We start from the raw sequence: 19,084 nt of genomic DNA, 5'->3' as shown, positions 1-19,084 counted from the left end.
ACCTGCTTCTCGCCATCGACACCGGCGACTGTGCAATCCTGCTCCTTCTCGACCTCAGCGCAGCGTTCGATACAGTGGACCACACCATCCTTATTGACCGTCTCCGGTACGCGGTTGGCATTGATGGCACTGCCCTGAGCTGGTTCGCTTCGTACCTCAAAGATAGGAGTTTCGCCATCAACATAGGCAGTTATTCCTCTGCTCCAGCTAGCCTCTCCTGCGGAGTTCCACAAGGCTCCATCCTAGGCCCCATTCTCTTCTCTCTGTACATGCTCCCCCTTGGCCAAATCATTCAAAGGCACGGCATTTCTTTCCACTGCTATGCCGATGACACTCAGCTTTACCTCCCCCTGAAACCCAACAACTAGTCAAATTTAAACAGCCTCTCACACTGCCTTGAGGACATAAAATGTTGGATGGCACAGAACTTCCTCCAATTAAATGAGAGCAAGTCTGAGGTCATCCTATTCGGCCCCCCCGACTCCATCAAATTGATAATAGGCAGTCTTGGAAGCCTATCCTGCCTAGTCAAACCGCATGTCAAAAACCTCGGCATGATATTTGACTCTGCATTAAAATTTGATAAGCAGGTCAACGCTGTGGTAAAAGCCAGCTTCTTCCAACTTCGAACCATAGCTAAAATCAAACCTTTCCTCCAATTCGACGACACAGAAAAAATCATTCACGCTTTCATTTCCTCCCGCCTAGACTACTGCAACTCCCTATACACTGGGATCAGCCAATCTTCCCTGTCCCGCCTGCAACTGGTCCAAAACGCCGCAGCGAGACTCCTGACGGGTACCCGTAAAAGGGACCACATCACCCCGATTCTGGCCTCTCTCCACTGGCTCCCTGTACGGTACAGAATCAACTTCAAGCTCCTCCTATTCACGTATAAAGCCCTAAATGGACACTCCCCCCCCTACATCAAAAATCTTCTAACCCCCCTCTCTAACTCCAGGTCCCTCAGATCGGCCGACTTGGGGCTATTCACTATCCCGCGGTCTAGGCTTAAACTCAGGGGTGACCGCGCTTTTGCGGTTGCAGCTCCTAGACTGTGGAACAGCATCCCTCTCCCCATCAGAACTGTCCCCTCCATCGACTCCTTTAAGTCCAGGCTCAAAACATATTTCTACTCCCTAGCGTTTGAGGCTCATTGAGGAGGCGCTGTGAAATGTTTGCGTGCTACTGTATGTTTTCATTTTTTTTCTATTGGAACCTAATCAAATGTACAGCACTTTGGTCAACGTGGGTTGTTTTTAAATGTGCTATACAAATAAAATTGACTTGACTTGACTTGACTTGACTTGCATTGAGACACAAAGCCTTCAGGCTTGTTTTTACAACTCTCTTACCCCTTATACGATTATGTTGAAAAGTGGCCCTTTTTGATTTTTGCCCTGGATTTGTCTGCCTGCCACTTTTACTTTTCACCTTGCAACCTGTTGCTTCTACCCTCATTTTACACCCCTCTGTCTCTCTGCTCCTGCTCCCATCCCCCTGCCACATTAGTTTAAATTCTCCCCGACAGCACTAGCAAACACTCCCCCTAGGACATTGGTTCCATTCCAGCTCAGGTGCAGACCGTCCTGTTTGTACTGGTCCCACCTCTCCCAGAACTGGTTCCAATGTCCTAAAAATTTGAATCCCTCCCCCTTGCACCATTTTTCAAGCCATGTATTCATCTGAAATATCCTCCTATTCCTACTCTGACTAGCACGTGGCACTGGTAGTAATCCAGAGATTATTACCTTTGAGGTCCTACTTTTTAGTTTATCTCCTAGCTCTCTAAATTCACCTTGTAGGACCTCATCCCGTTTTTTACCTAAATCGTTGGTGCCAACGTGCACCACGACAACTGGCTGCTCACCCTCCCCCTTCAGAATGTCCTGCAGCCGCTCAGAGATATCCCTGACCCTTGCACAAGGGAGGCAACATACCATCCTGGAGTCTCGTTTGCGGCCGCAGAAACGCCTATCTATTCCCCTTACAATTGAATCCCCTATCACTATAGCCCTTCCACTCTCTTTCCTCCCCTCTTTTGCCGCAGAGCCACCCACGGTGCCATGAACTTGGCTGCTGCTGCCTTCCAAAATGGCATATCTGTTTAGGAGGGAGATGACCGCAGGGGACTCCTGCACTACCTGCCTACTGCTACACTGGCTAGTGGCCACCCGTTTCCTTTCTGTCCGCTTATCTTTTACCTGTGGTGTGGCCAACTCACTATACGTGCTATCCACGACCATCGTGGATGCTCCAGAATGAGTCCAGCCGCAGCTCCAACCGTTCAATGCGGTTTGCCAGGAGCTGCAGCTGGACACACTTCCTGCACACGTAGTCATCAGGGACACCGACAATATCCCTGATCTCCCACATGTTGCAGGATGAGCATTCCACGGGGCCGATCTCATCTGACATGTCTTACCCCCAAATTAAATCAAATCCTTCTTAATCCTTTAAACTGTACCTTTACTAAGAAGCACTGAACCCTTAACTCACTGAACCCTGAACTCACTGAACCCTGAACTCACTGAACTCACTGAACCCTGAACTCACCGAACCCTTAACTCACCGAACCCTGAACTCACCGAACCCTGAACTCACTGAACCCTGAACTCACCGAACCCTTAACTCACTGAACCCTTAACTCACCGAACCCTTAACTCACTGAACCTTTAACTCACTGAACCCTGAACTCACTGAACCCTGAACTCACCGAACCCTTAACTAAAAGTACGAACAAAAAGCAGAAATACAACCCCGGGGTTACGCCCAATCAGCTGCTTCCTCTAGTCCGCTTCCTCCAGAACACTTCTTTTAAAGTGTGTGGGAATGTTTTTACACCAACGCTCCAACCGCTCCTGGGCCTCTGTGTGAACAAGCCCCGCGCTGGGTTTTTAAACCTACTGCCCGGACGCTGCTCCAACCGCCTCTGGGCCTCTGTGTGAACAAGCCCCGCGCTGGGTTTTTAAACCTACTGCCCGGACGCTGCTCCAACCGCTTCTGGGCCTCTGGGTGAACAAAGCCCCGCGCTGGGTTTTTAAACCTACCGCCCGGACGCAACTCCAACCGCCTCCAACCGCTTCTGGGCCTCTGGGTGAACAAAGCCCCGCGCTGGGTTTTTAAACCTACCGCCCGGACGCTGCTCCAGCCGCCTCCAACCGCTTCTGGGTCAAAACATATGATAGTCCCGCCATTCCGGGAATTAACCTAGTAAACCTACGCTGCATGCCCTCAATAGCAAGAATATCCTTCCACAAATTTGGAGACCAAAACTGCACAGTACTCCAGGTGCGGTCTCATGAGGGCCCTGTACAACTGTAGAAGGACATCTTTGCTCCTATACTCACCTTTTCCCTCAGCCTAACTTACTAATTGAATTCCTGCCTCCCAGGAGCTGAATGGCGACACCGAAGCTCCGACCAAGCCACTGGATGATCCATTGGCCCGTCAATCGCAGGACCGCACGACAAGTTCGGTTTACACGAAAACCACCACCTTGGGCTCGCTGCAATGCAGGTTTTACCAACCTCGCACGAAGCCATAAAGGTTACAAACATCTGAGCAAACGCGTTTTAGAAAAAGTTACGTTGTTAATGTGGGGAAAAAATTCTATTGATTCGTGTATCCTGCCACCAAACGGTCGCAAAGTACATCGTTATCAAACCTACACTCACTGGGAAGAAAATGTTTGCGAGACTGCATGCAATGCAATCCACCTAAAATTTCAAACATGTGCAGTTTGAAGCAGAGGAGCCGTGGCTGCAAGTTATTTATTTTCAGTGGTGAGGATTCAATGGCAGAGAGAGGAGGTGGGGAGTGGTATCTGTCCCTCCCTCCGGCCGCTGCAGTCCAGACCGCCGCCATCAGCGAAGCCACATACATGGAGCCCAAACATGGCCCCTGGCTCAACCTAGTCTTGTCGATGCTGCACCAACCACCGCCGTTGGGTTATAAACGTGCAGTTCCTCATGCATGCAGTTGCAGATTTAAAATGTTGTGTTTGCAAGCAACAGTTTAATAGATTTACTATCAGCATGAGATTTTATATTCCAAGGATTCCAAGCAGGGATGGTTCTGGGGTACAGTCAATGTTGTACCGTCCGCACACGCAGCGGAGAGAGAGAAACAAACACGCGAGGCCATGCTGGTATTTGGCCGGAGCTGACGGGTTTGTGAAGAAAACGCATAAGACCAGTCGCAGGAGAAGTGGCGGCGCTCGCGCGCCAAAAATCCCCCTTCAGGCCCCGATAGAAAATTCTAGAAAGGGAAAAAAAATAGAGGGGGGGGGGGAGAGGGGGCGTGGATTCGATGATCAGTCACAATGTCATTGCACGGCTCTCAGTTACCTCAACTCGAGATAATATTCGTGCTTTAATATAATCACCCAAATAAAAAGCCCAGCAGATGCCGCCACAGATCAAGCCGCGGTTCCGGCGCTCCTTCACCGGACCCTCTGACGCCCTACCCCCCCACTCACTCTCTCTCTCCCCCCCACTCACTCTCACTCTCCCCCCCCCCACTCACTCTTACTCCCACTCACTCTCCCCCCCACTCACTCTCACTCTCCCCCCCACTCTCTCACTCTCCCCCCCACTCACTCTCACTCTCCCCCCCACTCACTCTCTCTCTCCCCCCCACTCACTCTCCCCCCCCACTCACTCTCCCCCCCCACTCACTCTCACTCTCCCCCCACTCACTCTCCCCCACTCACTCTCTCCCCCCACTCTCTCCCCCCACTCACTCTCCCCCCACTCACTCTCTCCCCCCACTCACTCTCTCCCCCCACTCACTCTCTCCCCGCCCATTCACACTCTCCCCCCACTCACTCTCTCCCCCCACTCACTCTCCCCCCACTCACTCTCTCCCCCCACTCACTCTCTCCCCCCACTCACTCTCTCCCCGCCCATTCACTCTCTCCCCCCACTCACTCTCTCCCCCCACTCACTCTCTCTCCCCCCACTCACTCTCTCTCCCCCCCACTCTCCCCCCCCACTCTCTCTCTCTCACCCTCCACTCTCTCTCTTCCCCCCTCTCTCTCTACCCCGACTCTCTACTCCCCCCATTCTCTCTCCCCCACTCTCTTCCCCTCTCTCTCTACCCCAACTCTCTACTCTCCCCCCCCCCCCCACTACCTTGGTACAAGTACTAAACTCTACTCTCAACTGAGAAACATCAACGTCTCAGGACGAGAGACGCCCATATTCTGGCCCCTCTGTGATTAACACGGCGAGACAAGATCTTCAGTTGTCATGGTGCTTATCCAGTGCAGAGTGGCAGCACGTACGGTGCTGGGGTAAACACCATTATCAGGAGTGTTCAGAGGCACTGTCTCTCCTTCACAGTCATGTGGAAGCTCAATGTGACATGGTCACTTCAATCTCCCTGCTGTACACACTTCACCAACAAGGCAAGTACAGTCAATGTATTATCCCACTTTTTAAGAAAGGAGGGAGAGAGAAAACGGGAAATTATAGACCAGTCAGTCTGACATCAGTGGTGGGGAAGATGTTGGAGTCAATTATAAAAGACGAAATTGCGGAGCATTTGGATAGCAGTAATAGGATCGGTCCGAGTCAGCATGGATTTACAAGGGGAAATCATGCTTGACTAATCTTCTGTAATTTTTTGAGGATGTAACTAGGAAAATTGACAGGGGAGAGCCGGTGGAAAGCCTTCGACAAGGTCCCACATAGGAGATTAGTGGGCAAAATTAGAGCACATGGTATTGGGGGTAGGGTACTGACATGGATAGAAAATTGGTTGACATCAGAAAGCAAAGAGTGGGGATAAATGGGTCCCTTTTCAGAATGGCAAGCAGTGACTAGTGGGGTACCGCAAGGCTCGGTGCTGGGACCGCAGCTATTTACAATATACATTAATGACTTGGATGAAGGGATTAAAAGTACCATTAGCAAATTTGCAGATGATACAAAGCTGGATGGCAGTGTGAACTGTGAGGAAGATGCTATGAGGTTGCAGGGTGACTTGGACAGGTTGTGTGAGTGGGCGGATGCATGGCAGATGCACTTTAATGTGGATAAGTGTGAGGTTATCCACTTTGGTGGTAAGAATAGGAAGGCAGATTATTATCTGAATGGTGTCATTTTATGAACAGGGCACGTACAACGAGATCTGGGTGTCCTAGTGCATCAGTCACTGAAAGGAAGCATGCAGGTACAGCAGGCAGTGAAGAAAGCCAATGGAATGTTGGACTTCATAACAAGAGGAGTTGAGTATAGGAGCAAAGAGGTCCTTCTGCAGTTGTACAGGGCCCTAGTGAGACCGCACCTGGAGTACTGTGTGCAGTTTTGGTCTCCAAATTTGAGGAAGGATATTCTTGCTATTGAGGGCGTGTAGCGTAGGTTTACTAGGTTAATTCCCGGAATGGCGGGACTGTCATATGTTGAAAGACTGGAGCGACCAGGCTTGTATACACTGAAATTTAGAAGGATGAGAGGGGATGTTATCGAAACATATGATTATTAAGGGGTTGGACACGTTAGAGGGAGGAAACATGTTCCCAATGTTGGGGGAGTCCAGAACAAGGGGCCCACAGTTTAAGAATAAGGGGTAGGCCATTTAGAACGGAGATGAGGAAAAACCCTTTTCAGTCAGAGAGTTGAAATTCAATGGAATTCTCTGCTTCAGAAGGCAGTGGAGGCCAATTCTCTGAATGCATTCAAGAGAGAGCTAGATAGAGCTCTGAAGGATAGCGGAGTCAGGGGGTATGGGGAGAAGGCAGTAACGGGCTACTGATTGTGAATGATCAGCCATGATCACATTGAATGGCGGTGCTGGCTCGAAGGGCCGACTGGCCTACTCCTGCACCTATTGTCTATAATGTACCAATTGTTGTTTAAAACAATTATAAATCGCCGACTTTTGAGCTTCAGCTTGAATGTAGGATAAATGTGGGTTTGAATTGAAAAGGATCCTAAGGTGTTAACTTAAATCTCATTAATTGTATATTTAATACTATTTATAAATGTAGGCTACATGAATATTAATTCCCGTGGTTTGTAACTTCAGCATTTATTTTATGCATAGTTATTGTTACCAAGAAAACGACAAATTGCCCTTTTAGATGTTGTTAGTGTGGAAAGTGATGGGTGAATGGGTACGTCCAGTAATGTGCCTGAAAGTACTCACACTTCCTCATCCCAGTCTACACTTGCCCACACTGACAACCTTTACAAATCTACCAGTTGGAACACTTTGAAATGACACTGGGGAAGATGCCAATGGTGCACTAATGGCTCCCCTGTGTCCGATTGATCATGGAGATCTCTCTCTTTCTTCTATTCTGCATCTGATGAAGCACAAAGCCGTTGGGTTGAAAGACATTTGCCCGGGGAATGAGTGCAGCGTAAGAGCCAAGAGGACATGTGCAGGGACTTGGGAGGGGGTGTAGATCACTCACTATATTCCTGATCCACGTCAGGTTTTTGTACTGACCTATGGAATGTGATCTAGCGCTTGTATTCTAGCGCGTACGTGGTTGGGACAGTATGATAAGGATGCTGGAAGGTGTGAGAGAGGCTATGTTCGCAGTCTCCGATTCTTATGGCTAATAAAGAACTCTGTATGAAGTTAAACGACTTATCCTTATTATACTTCATACAGGGGGAGCTACCTGTGCGGGCTTTGATAAGAACTGTCAGACAGAGAGGACAAGAAGTCCAAGGTGTGTTAACAGCAAGATCTTGAACACCATTGATGTACAGTGGGATCTCAGGGACCAAGTCTATAACTCTGTGAAACTGGCAACACAAGTAGATAGACAATAGACAATAGACAATAGACAATAGGTGCAGGAGTAGGCCATTCAGCCCTTCGAGCCAGCACCGCCATTCAATGCGATCATGGCTGATCACTCTCAATCAGTACCCCGTTCCTGCCTTCTCCCCATACCCCCTCACTCCGCTATCCTTAAGAGCTCTATCCAGCTCTCTCTTGAAAGCATCCAACGAACTGGCCTCCACTGCCTTCTGAGGCAGAGAATTCCACACCTTCACCACCCTCTGACTGAAAAAGTTCTTCCTCATCTCCGTTCTAAATGGCCTACCCCTTATTCTCAAACTGTGGCCCCTTGTTCTGGACTCCCCCAACATTGGGAACATGTTATCTGCCCCTAATGTGTCCAATCCCCTAATTATCTTATATGTTTCAATAAGATCCCCCCTCATCCTTCTAAATTCCAGTGTATACAAGCCCAATCGCTCCAGCCTTTCAACATACGACAGTCCCGCCATTCCGGGAATTAACCTAGTGAACCTACGCTGCACGCCCTCCATAGCAAGAATATCCTTCCTCAAATTTGGAGACCAAAACTGCACACAGTACTCCAGGTGCGGTCTCACCAGGGCCCGGTACAACAAGGTAGATAGAGTGGTCAACAAGGCATACGGCAGCCGGGCTTTCATCAGTCGGGGCATTGAGTATAAGAATCATGTTGTAGCTTTATAAATCTTTGGCGAGGCCACGTTTACTGTATTGTGTGCAGCTTTTTTTGTTTTAGCTTTAAGCTTTAGTTTGAGAGTTACATCATGGAAACAGGCCTTTCGGCCCATCGAGTCCATGCCAACCATCGATCACCCATTCACACTAGTTCTATGTTATCACACTTCTGCATCCATTCCCTACATGCGAGGCTAATATATTTAATCTTTATCTGGATTTTTAAAATCTGATTAAAAATTAAATTGTGAATTTTTATTCTATTAGCTGTCCAGTGTATAAATGTGAAGTATTTATGATTTTTAAAGTTTTGTTGTTTTATTTAACTTTACAGGATAATGTCTTCCAACTATGTCCTGTGTGTTGTTTTAACACAGCTCTGTGTTTGCGCAATTTGCTCTCGGGATTGTGTGTTCAAGTCTAAGGCCTTCGTGTGCAGCGGAGAATCCATGACAGAGATGCCAGCACACATCCCGTTTAACACAACTGAAATGCACATCATAAAAACCAACGTTTCCACACTGGGGGCTGGCGTATTGAAGGATTATCCAATGTCACTTAACAGGATGGACTTCGATAACAATCTGTTAAGTACGATAGAAGTTGGAGCCTTGGATGCATTGACAAATCTGATAACCCTTGACATTGCAAGCAGCCCACTGGAAACACTGGATGTTGGGGTCTTTGACCACCTTCCACAGCTGATGTATCTTTACCTCTCGACAAACAAGATCAAGAAACTAGAAAAGGGATTATTTGATAAACTTTTCAATTTAGAGGAATTACGGTTGTTTGGAAACAGAATCAGGGAGTTGCCAGATGGAATCTTTGACCAGCTTTCACGGCTGCAGAAACTGCACATGGCGACAAACAAGATACACCATCTATCACCACAAACATTTCACAAGCTCGCTCAACTCAAAAGTCTCAAACTTTACGAAAATCAGATCACTCATCTCCCAGTTGGTATTTTTGACAATCTCCCAGAATTAACTGAGCTGTCTTTGGCAAATAATAAAATTTCACAGCTCCCATTTGACATTTTTTCAAAACTTAATAAGTTGGAAAAGTTGTACGTGGGAAAGAACTTGATCACAGAAGTTCCTGAGGAGCTGTTGATCAATTTGACAAAGTTAACTCGCCTGAAACTAGACTCCAACATGCTCTCACATCTTCCTGGCAATTTATTTTCATCAATGCCAGCCCTCAAAGAACTTTATTTGGCTGAAAACCAATTCCTTGCTCTTCCTGATGACATCTTCAGTAAACCGTCCGGCCTGTCGAAGCTGCTACTGAACAAGAACCAGATCACGTTTATTGGAAAAAAAACTTTCAGTGGCCTCTCACAGTTGAGGGAACTTTATCTCCAAGAAAACAATATCAGTGTACTGCACAAGGATGCTTTTAAAGATTTATCTCAATTGAGGAAGCTGAATCTTGCTAATAACCTTTTGTCTAATATACCTAATGGAGCCTTTGACAATTTGACCTCGCTATCTTCCTCTGGACTCAAACTGTGTAATAATCATTTTGTTTGTGACTGTCAGCTGAAATATCTCAGAGATTGGATCAAACGGAACACTCGCAAAGTGAGGTCCGCCAGCAAGTTGCCGTGTCTCAGTGCTGCTAATGTCCACACGACTATTATTGATGCAAGCGATGATGACCTGATCTGTGTGAGCACAACAGCCCCAACCACCGCTCCACACGTTCCCACACACACAACAAAACTGTCAACAGAACCACCGCGACAACCCACCATCACACACGTCTCAACGCCTGTAGTGACCACTGTACTAACTACCAGCACCAGCACACCATCCACCACCACACCTGTAGTGATCACTGTACTAACTACCACAGAACCCACCACCACACCTGTGACTACTGTACTAACCACCACACAACCCACCACCACACCTGTAGTGACGACTGTACTAACTACCACAGAACCCACCACCACACCTGTGACCACTGTACTAACTACCACAGAACCCACCACCACACCTGTGACCACTGTAATAACTACCACAGAACCCACCACACCTGTGACCACTGTACTAACTACCACACAACCCACCACCATACCTGTGACCACTGTACTAACTACCACAGAACCCACCACCACACCTGTGACCACTGTACTAACTACCACACAACCCACCACACCTGTGACCACTGTACTAACTACCACAGAACCCACCACCACACCTGTGACTACTGTACTAACAACCACACAACCCACCACCACACCTGTAGTGACGACTGTACTAACTACCACAGAACCCACCACCACACCTGTGACCACTGTACTAACTACCACAGAACCCACCACCACACCTGTGACGACTGTACTAACTACCACAGATCCCACCACCACACCTGTGACCACTGTACTAACTACCACAGAACCCACCACCACACCTGTGACCACTGTACTAACTACCACAGAACCCACCACCACACCTGTGACCACTGTACTAACTACCACACAACCCACCACCATACCTGTGACCACTGTACTACCACAGAACCCACCACCACACCTGTGACCACTGTACTAACTACCACACAACCCACCACCACACCTGTGACCACTGTACTAACTACCACAGAACCCACCACCACACCTGTGACTACTGTACTAACCACCACACAACCCACCACCACACCTGTAGTGACGACTGTACTAACTACCACAGAACCCACCACCACACCTGTGACCACTGTACTAACTACCACAGAACCCACCACCACACCTGTGACCACTGTCCTAACTACCACAGAACCCACCACCACACCTGTGATCTCTGTACTAACTACCACACAACCCACCACACCTGTGACCACTGTACTAACTACCACACAACCCACCACCACACCTGTGACCACTGTACTAACTACCACACAACCCACCACACCTGCAGTGACCACTGTACTAACCACCACACAACCCACCACCACACCTGTGACCACTGTACTAACCACCACAACCCACCACCACACCTGTGACCACTGTACTAACTACCACAGAACCCACCACCACACTTGTGACCACTGTACTAACTACCACACAACCCACCACCATACCTGTGACCACTGTACTAACTACCACAGAACCCACCACCACACCTGTGACCACTGTACTAACTACCACACAACCCACCACCACACCTGTGACCACTGTACTAACTACCACAGAACCCACCACCATACCTGTGACCACTGTACTAACCACCACACAACCCACCACCACACCTGTAGTGACGACTGTACTAACTACCACAGAATCCACCACCATACCTGTGACCACTGTACTAACTACCACAGAACCCACCACACCTGTGACCACTGTACTAACTACCACACAACCCACCACCACACCTGTGACCACTGTACTAACTACCACACAACCCACCATCACACCTGTGACCAGTCTACTAACTACCACACAACCCACCACCACACCTGTGACCACTGTACTAACCACCACACAACCCACCACCACACCTGTAGTGACGACTGTACTAACTACCACACAACCCACCACCACACCAGTGACCACTCTAACTACCACACAACCCACCACCACACCTGTGACCACTGTACTAACCACCCCAACTACTCCTGAACCAACGAGCACACCTGAAGTTTCACCAACCAGAGGCTCTACAGGTGCAGCCACAACAAGGATCTTTACAACTGCCAATGTGACAACTGGGAACCCTGCAGCTTGGTCCACAGCGGCTTGGTCCACGTCTCTGACCACAACCCAGGGAGTGAAGCCCCTTACTAGCACAACGCAGAATCTCTGCCTGGCCTTTGCTTCAGTGAATCTTACTCAATACGCCTCTAAAACAGCATGTGGACAGACCCCTAATCCAGAATTCATCTCCACCTCTGCCCAGACATCAAGTGTAGACAATGTCATCCCACCACTTTCTCAAACAGAAACCATGGCTTTCCATCGCAAGGAACCCTGCAAGTTCTTTGCTATATTTTATCTAATAATTCTACTATTTCAAATAATCTTTACATCCACTCTACTGTGGCATGAATGGAGACTTTACAAATCACTCTTTTATGGAAAGAAAAAGCAGGTTTCGATTAAACTGATCAGTTTTCAAGAAAATAACAAATCATTTTGAAGATAGACACAAAATGCTGGAGTAACTGAGCGGGACAGGCAGCATCTCTGGAGAGAAACAATGGGCGACGTCTCGGGTCTGAGAGACCTTCAGACTGAGAGACAGGGATGTTTAGAACAAAACAGGGCTGGCAAACAGATGACCCCCAGAAGGGTGGAGCCCACAATGCTCCAATGTTGGCTGGGGAAGATGTGCTAATGAGAGGGATACAAGGATGCGAACAGTGGAACCAGTAGAACGACTAGGATGTGGAGAGGGGAGGGGGAAAGAAATGCAGGAATTAACAAGTAATTTTAATACTATCTTAGGGAGTAACATCACATACTACATGGTTTAAAACATGATCAGAATCAGTTGGAGGAGATGAGTGAGACCACACCTGGAGCACCACGGGCAGATCAGGTCGCCCAATTACAGGAAGGATGTTGTTAAGTTGAAAAGGATGCAGAAGAGATTCACCAGGATGTTACCTGGGCTTGTGGGCTCGAGTTGCAGGGAGAGGGTGGGCAGGCTGGGACATTTATCTTTGGAGTGTAGGAGGCTGAGGGGTGACCTTATTGAGGTGTACAAGATCATGAGGGGCATGGATAAAGTGAACACTCACAGTCTTTTCCCCAGGATAGAAGATTCTAAAACTACAGGGCACAGGATTAAGGTGAGAGGGAAGAGGTTTAAGAGGGAGATCAGGGGCAACCTGGGCAACCTCTTTACTCAGAGGGTAGTCAGTATCTGAAATGAGCTGCCAGAGGAAGCTACAGAAGAGGATACAGAAATCCTGGAAACGTTGCCACGTTAGTTTATTTGAGTTTCTTTTATTGTCACGTGTACCGAGGTTCAGTGAAAAGCTTTTGTTGCGTGCTAATAAGTTAGCGGAAGGGCAATACATGATTACAATCGAGCCATTCACAGTGTACAGATATCATTGCAGTCACCGGGTGGTGCTACAATGGCAGCCTTGCCAACAGACTGTCTCATCCTTTTTCTTCTGGTGTTTTTTTTAGTTTGTAGTTAAATGTATGTTTTAGTGTTCTTTAGCTTTGTATTATGTGGGGGGTGGGGGAAACTCTTTAGCATCCCCTAACTCGACGGAGATGCGATTTTTTTCTGTGTCGTGTGTCCGTTTGCACTGCGGCCGAACATCGTGGAGCTGGCAGTGTCTTGCTGGGGATCAACCTTGCGAGCTCCCACCGCGGGAGCCTGCGGACTTAACATCGTGGAGCTGGCGGTCCCTGTCGGGCATCGACTTCGGGAGCTCCAAGCCGCTGGAGCTTTGACCGCCCAATCGCAGGAGCTTCGATCGCCCTGATGTGGGGGCTTCGATCGCCCCGTCTGTGGATGGTTCAACTGCCCCGACTGCGGGAGAATAAAGAGTGAAGATTTGTCTTTATTGCCTTCCATCACAGTGAGGAATGTGGGGAATCCACTGTGGTGGATGTTTATGTTGACTTTTATGTAGTTGTGCGTCTTGTTGCTTTTTCAAGTATGACTGTATGGTAAATCGAGTTTCACTGTACCTTAATTGTTTTCTGTACCACTTTATCATTGTTACTTTTTTGCATATCTTTCATTCATTGTTCGATATCTCTCCACATCACCATCTATATCTCTCGTTTGCCTTATCCCTAACCGGTCTGAAGAAGGGTCTTGACCCAAAACGCTACCCATTCCTTCTCTCCAGAGATGCTGCTTGTCCCGCTGAGTTACTCCAGCTTTTTGCAGGGTTCGTACACATGGAACAGCAAAAAAAATCAATGACTTGCAAGGTCCAAAAATCCTATTTCAAGGACCAAAATCCAGCAAACATTGATGTTTCTTTTTTCAGTTTTTCTCTATAGGTAAGAAAATACTGTTGTCAAAACTGTTAATTTGGTGTATATATGGTTAATTAGTAAAAACTACGATGATTTTGTAGTTTTTTGTGCTTTATGCGGCAAGTTCACCCTCAACTCTCCCCGACTCTTTAACAATAGACAATAGGTGCAGGAGGAGGCCATTCGGCCCTTCGAGCCAGCACCGCCATTCAATATGATCATGGCTGATCATTCCCAATCAGTACCCCGTTCCTGCCTTCTCCCCATACCCCCTGACTCCGCTATCCTTAAGAGCTCTATACAGCTCTCTCTTGAATGTATGCAGAGAATTGGCCTCCACTGCCCTCTGAGGCAGAGAATTCCACAGATTCACAACTCTCTGACTAAAAAAGTTTTTCCTCATCTCAGTTCTAAATGGCCTACCCCTTATTCTTAAACTGTGGCCCCTTGTTCTGGACTCCCCCAACATTGGGAACATGTTTCCTGCCTCTAACGTGTCCAACCCCTTAACTTGTCCCGGAGACATGGAACCGCAGCGGCAGCGGCGGTGACTGGAGCCAGAAGCTGCCGGCGAAGGTTCACCGGAGAGCGGATCGCCACCAAACCAGAGCCGGGACAAGGCGAGAGATCACAGCGTCCCCTCACAAACAACAAACCCAAGGAAACTTCCCTCCTCGCTGCCGCAGCTCACCCCGGGGATGCTGGGCTTCTGAACAACAACCACAACACTTGTGTTTGTTGTTATTTTGCTGCGCTAGAGGGAGATGGGGCCGGGGAAGAGAATGGAGCGACGCAGATCGCACTGGCGCTGGGAGAGAGAGAGAGGGGAGAGAGAGAGAGGGGAGAGAGAGAGGGGAGAGAGAGAGAGAGAGAGGGGAGAGAGAGAGAGAGAGAGAGGGGAGAGAGAGGGGAGAGAGAGGGAGGGGTAGAGAGAGGGATGGGTAGAGAGAGGGAGGGGGAGAGAGTGAGGCGGGAGACTGGGGAGAGAGAAAGAGGGGGGAGAGAAAGAGGGGAGAGAGAAAGAGGGGGGAGAGAGAAAGAGGGGGTAGAGAGAGGGAGGGGTAGAGAGAGGGAGGGGTAGAGAGAGGGATGGGTAGAGAGAGGGAGGGGGAGAGAGTGAGGCGGGAGACTGGGGAGAGAGAAAGAGGGGGGAGAGAGAGAGGGGGGAGAGAGTTGGGGTAGAGGGAGCAGCGGGTGAGAGCGAGAGCACGGGGAGGGGGAGGGTGTTAAGAGGGTCCAGTGAAGGAGTGCCGCCCCTTGTGGGGGCTGCTCCTCTCTCTCTCTCTCCAAGCGCTAGTGAGATCTTCACCTGCAAGAAAGATCACTTCTATCTGCTTTCATGTCTTCTGAAAAAAAACAGCATCTAATTCAATTATGGTGTGAGCAACGGTACTAACGTTTAAGCATTTATATCAAAACATTACCAAATTTCTTGCTGAACAGGTCATTTACTTGTTCTCTCAGCTGTCTAGCTTTTTCCACCTTGGACACTTTTTCATTTTCTCCTTCTGAAAGAGACACGGGTTCCATCCTGACTACGGGCGCCGTCTGTACGGAGTTTGTACGTTCTCCCCGTGACCGTGTGGGTTTTCTCCGAGATCTTCGGTTTCCTCCCACACTCCAAAGACGTACAGGTCTGTAGGTTAATTGGCTTGGGTTTGTATACTTGGTATAAGTGTAAATTGTCCCGTGTGTGTGTAGAATAGTGTTAATGTGCGGGGATCGCTCGTCGGCACGGACTCGGTGGGCTGAAGGAACTGTTTCCGTGGTGTATCTCTAAACTAAACTAAACCTTTGTAAAGCTCTGGACTCAGTTTGAATATTATGTTCAATTCTAGTCATCTTATGATGTGGATGCGGTTGAGAGGGCCACAAGAGATTTATAAGAATGGTTCCTCAGTTGAGAGCCCAGTTACAAGGATAAATTAGAGATGCTGGAAATGTTTTCTTTGGAGAAGGCCAAGAGAAGTTTCTGTAGAGCCAAGTAAATTGGTGAGGGATCTGGATAAAGTGAATAATTAGCCACAGTGCCCACTGGAGGAGATCAAGAACTAGAGATATAAAATAAAAGGGGAAGAGAATTAATTGGGTCATGACACAAAATCTTTTTCAAAAATTGCAGTGTGGCTGGAATCTGAAACACATGTCCAGCAAGCATTGTGGAGATAGGTTCAGTTGCAACCTTCAGAAAGGAACTAAATAAATATACTGTGTAGAAGAAAAATTGCAAGCAACAGGTAAACGACCGATCTGGTAGCAAGGCAGCACAGATACTATGGACCATGTGAAATGTTTCTGTATCATAAAATTATGACTGAGAAACCCACTTTGGATGATTGATATTCCCTAAAAGTCTCCTAAGCACACAATTATATGTACAGACTTTACACAAGTAGAGGCGCTTGTAAGGTGGGGAGGACCTGTACAGAACAAAATTGTGAGAACAAACATTTCAGGTGAAAAGGGCATTTCGCTCAATATGGAGTTAAGGGCCAGATCCTTCTGTTTATCTGCAACAGTTGGAGTAATAGTAGTAGTCATAGTCTTTTTCACTTCAGGGATTTGGTTGTTTGCGACCGTGCTGCTTTGAGAAGAAAACTTGTACTGACAAAAAAGTTGCAACCAACTGCACTTGTACTAATTATGCCTCAGTGGCCCTAAACTAAACCAAACTCTTAACAAAATCCAATCTTTGCAAATCAAAAACTAAAGATCTATCCTTTCCGAGACAATATGAATAGTGCTAATGCACAAACATTAGTGGTAACTAAAACCTCTGAATCCATTGTAAAGATTAGAAATCCAGTGCTCTTCAACAAACCAGAGGCCTCAGGACAACACAACATTAATCATTTGACACAAGCAACACCATTATTCACATGTACTGGAAATCCTCCCAGTGGTGCCTTTACCCGAGACGAGCCTTCAAAAAGATGCATGCCAAGACAAAATAGACTGAATGCTATGTTGTCCTGCTAATGGGAAGGACCAAATCTTTTACAAAATTCTCAAGGCTTGATAGGGAAGATGCACATACTTTCCCTGGCTGTATGTCCTATCTCAAAATAAGGGACTGGATAGTTTGAACAGAAGAAATGTTTCTGCACATTTTAGTTTCTTTCATAGCATTTGATCAGTTCTAGTTTTTGATTAAGAGCAAGGCCTTTCTTTTTCTATCAGCATCTTTAGTACATCGCTTCCTACACATTCTTATCATCTTTGCAGCACAGTTCACAAGCAGCATCCTTTACAACCGATGCAACCTGCATAATACAAAGCGCATTCCGTAATTAATTGACCGCGTTATGTAATTCAATAGACAATAGGTGCAGGAGGAGGCCAGTCGGCCCTTCGAGCCAGCACCGCCATTCAATGTGATCATGGCTGATCATTCTCAATCAGTACCCCGTTCCTGCCTTCTCCCCATACCCCCTGACTCCGCTATCCTTAAGAGCTCTATCTAGCTCTCTCTTGAATGCATTCAGAGAATTGGCCTCCACTGCCTTCTGAGGCAGAGAATTCCACAGATTTACAACTCTCTGACTGAAAAAGCTTTTCCGCATCTCAGTTCTAAATGGCCTACCCCTTATTCTTAAACTGTGGCCCCTGGTTCTGGACTCCCCCAACATTGGAAACATGTTTCCTGCCTCTAACGTGTCCAACCCCTTAATAATCTTATACGTTTCGATAAGATCCCCTCTCATCCTTCTAAATTCCAGTGTATACAAGCCTAGTCGCTCCAGTCTTTCAACATATGATAGTCCCGCCATTCCGGGAATTAACCTAGTAAACCTGCGCTGCACGCCATCAATAGCAAGAATATCCTTCCTCAAATTTGGAGACCAAAACTGCACACAGTACTCCAGGTACGGTCTCACCAGGGCCCTGTACAACTGTAGAAGGACATCTTTGCTCCTCTACTCAACTTTTCCCTCAGCCTAACTTACTAATTGACACCCTGCCTCCCAGGAGCTGAATGGCGACACCAAAGCTCCAACCGAGCCACTGTCCCTCCCTCCAGCCGCTGCAGTCCAGGCCGCCGCCAGCAGCGAAGCCACATAAATGGAGCCCAAACACAGCCCCTGGCTTAACCTAGTCTTGTCGATGCTGCACCAACCACCGCCGTCGGGTTATAAACGTGCAGTTCCTCATGCATGCAGTTGCAGATTTAAAATGTTGTGTTTGCAAGCAACAGTTTAATAGATATACTATCAGCACCAGATTTTATATTCCAAGGATTCCAAGCAGGGATGGTTCTGGGGTACAGTCAATGTACCGCCCGCACACGCAGCGGAGAGAGAGAAACAAACACGCGAGGCCATGCTGGTATTTGGCCGGAGCTGACGGGTTTGTGAAGAAAACGCACAAGACCAGTCGCAGGAGAAGTGGCGGCGCTCGCGCGCCAAAAATCCCCCTTCAGGCCCCGATAGAAAATTCTAGAAAGGAAAAAAAAATAGAGGGGGGGGGGGGGAGAGGGGGCGTGGATTCGATGATCAGTCACAATGTCATTGCACGGCTCTCAGTTACCTCAACTCGAGATAATATTCGTGCTTTAAAATAATCACCCAAATTAAAAAGCCCAGTAGATGCCGCCACAGGTCAAGCCAAGGTTCCGCTGCCGGAGTTTCGTCCCGACTCTTCCCGTCAGCCTTGGGCAGTCCATGG

At 47.9% G+C, this 19,084-nt stretch overlaps 1 protein-coding gene across 1 annotated transcript in view; it reads left to right on the top strand.

The window, feature by feature from the left end:
* The first annotated feature begins 5,210 nt into the window (after window positions 1-5,210).
* Window positions 5,211-19,084, top strand: part of LOC144599092 (uncharacterized) — a 54,516-nt gene continuing 40,642 nt past the window's right edge. Inside the window, exons 1-3 of the mRNA XM_078409812.1 lie at window positions 5,211-5,410; window positions 7,627-7,687; window positions 8,795-10,640. Of these exons, the coding sequence (XP_078265938.1) occupies window positions 5,368-5,410; window positions 7,627-7,687; window positions 8,795-10,640 (1,950 nt within the window). The 5' untranslated portion in view covers window positions 5,211-5,367. The remainder of the gene's footprint in view (window positions 5,411-7,626; window positions 7,688-8,794; window positions 10,641-19,084) is intronic.

This window comes from Rhinoraja longicauda, chromosome 13 (assembly GCF_053455715.1).
Source record: "Rhinoraja longicauda isolate Sanriku21f chromosome 13, sRhiLon1.1, whole genome shotgun sequence".
Lineage (NCBI taxonomy): Eukaryota > Metazoa > Chordata > Chondrichthyes > Rajiformes > Arhynchobatidae > Rhinoraja > Rhinoraja longicauda.
Note: the sequence above shows the minus strand (reverse complement) of the source record. Positions and strands in the feature narration are given on the sequence as shown.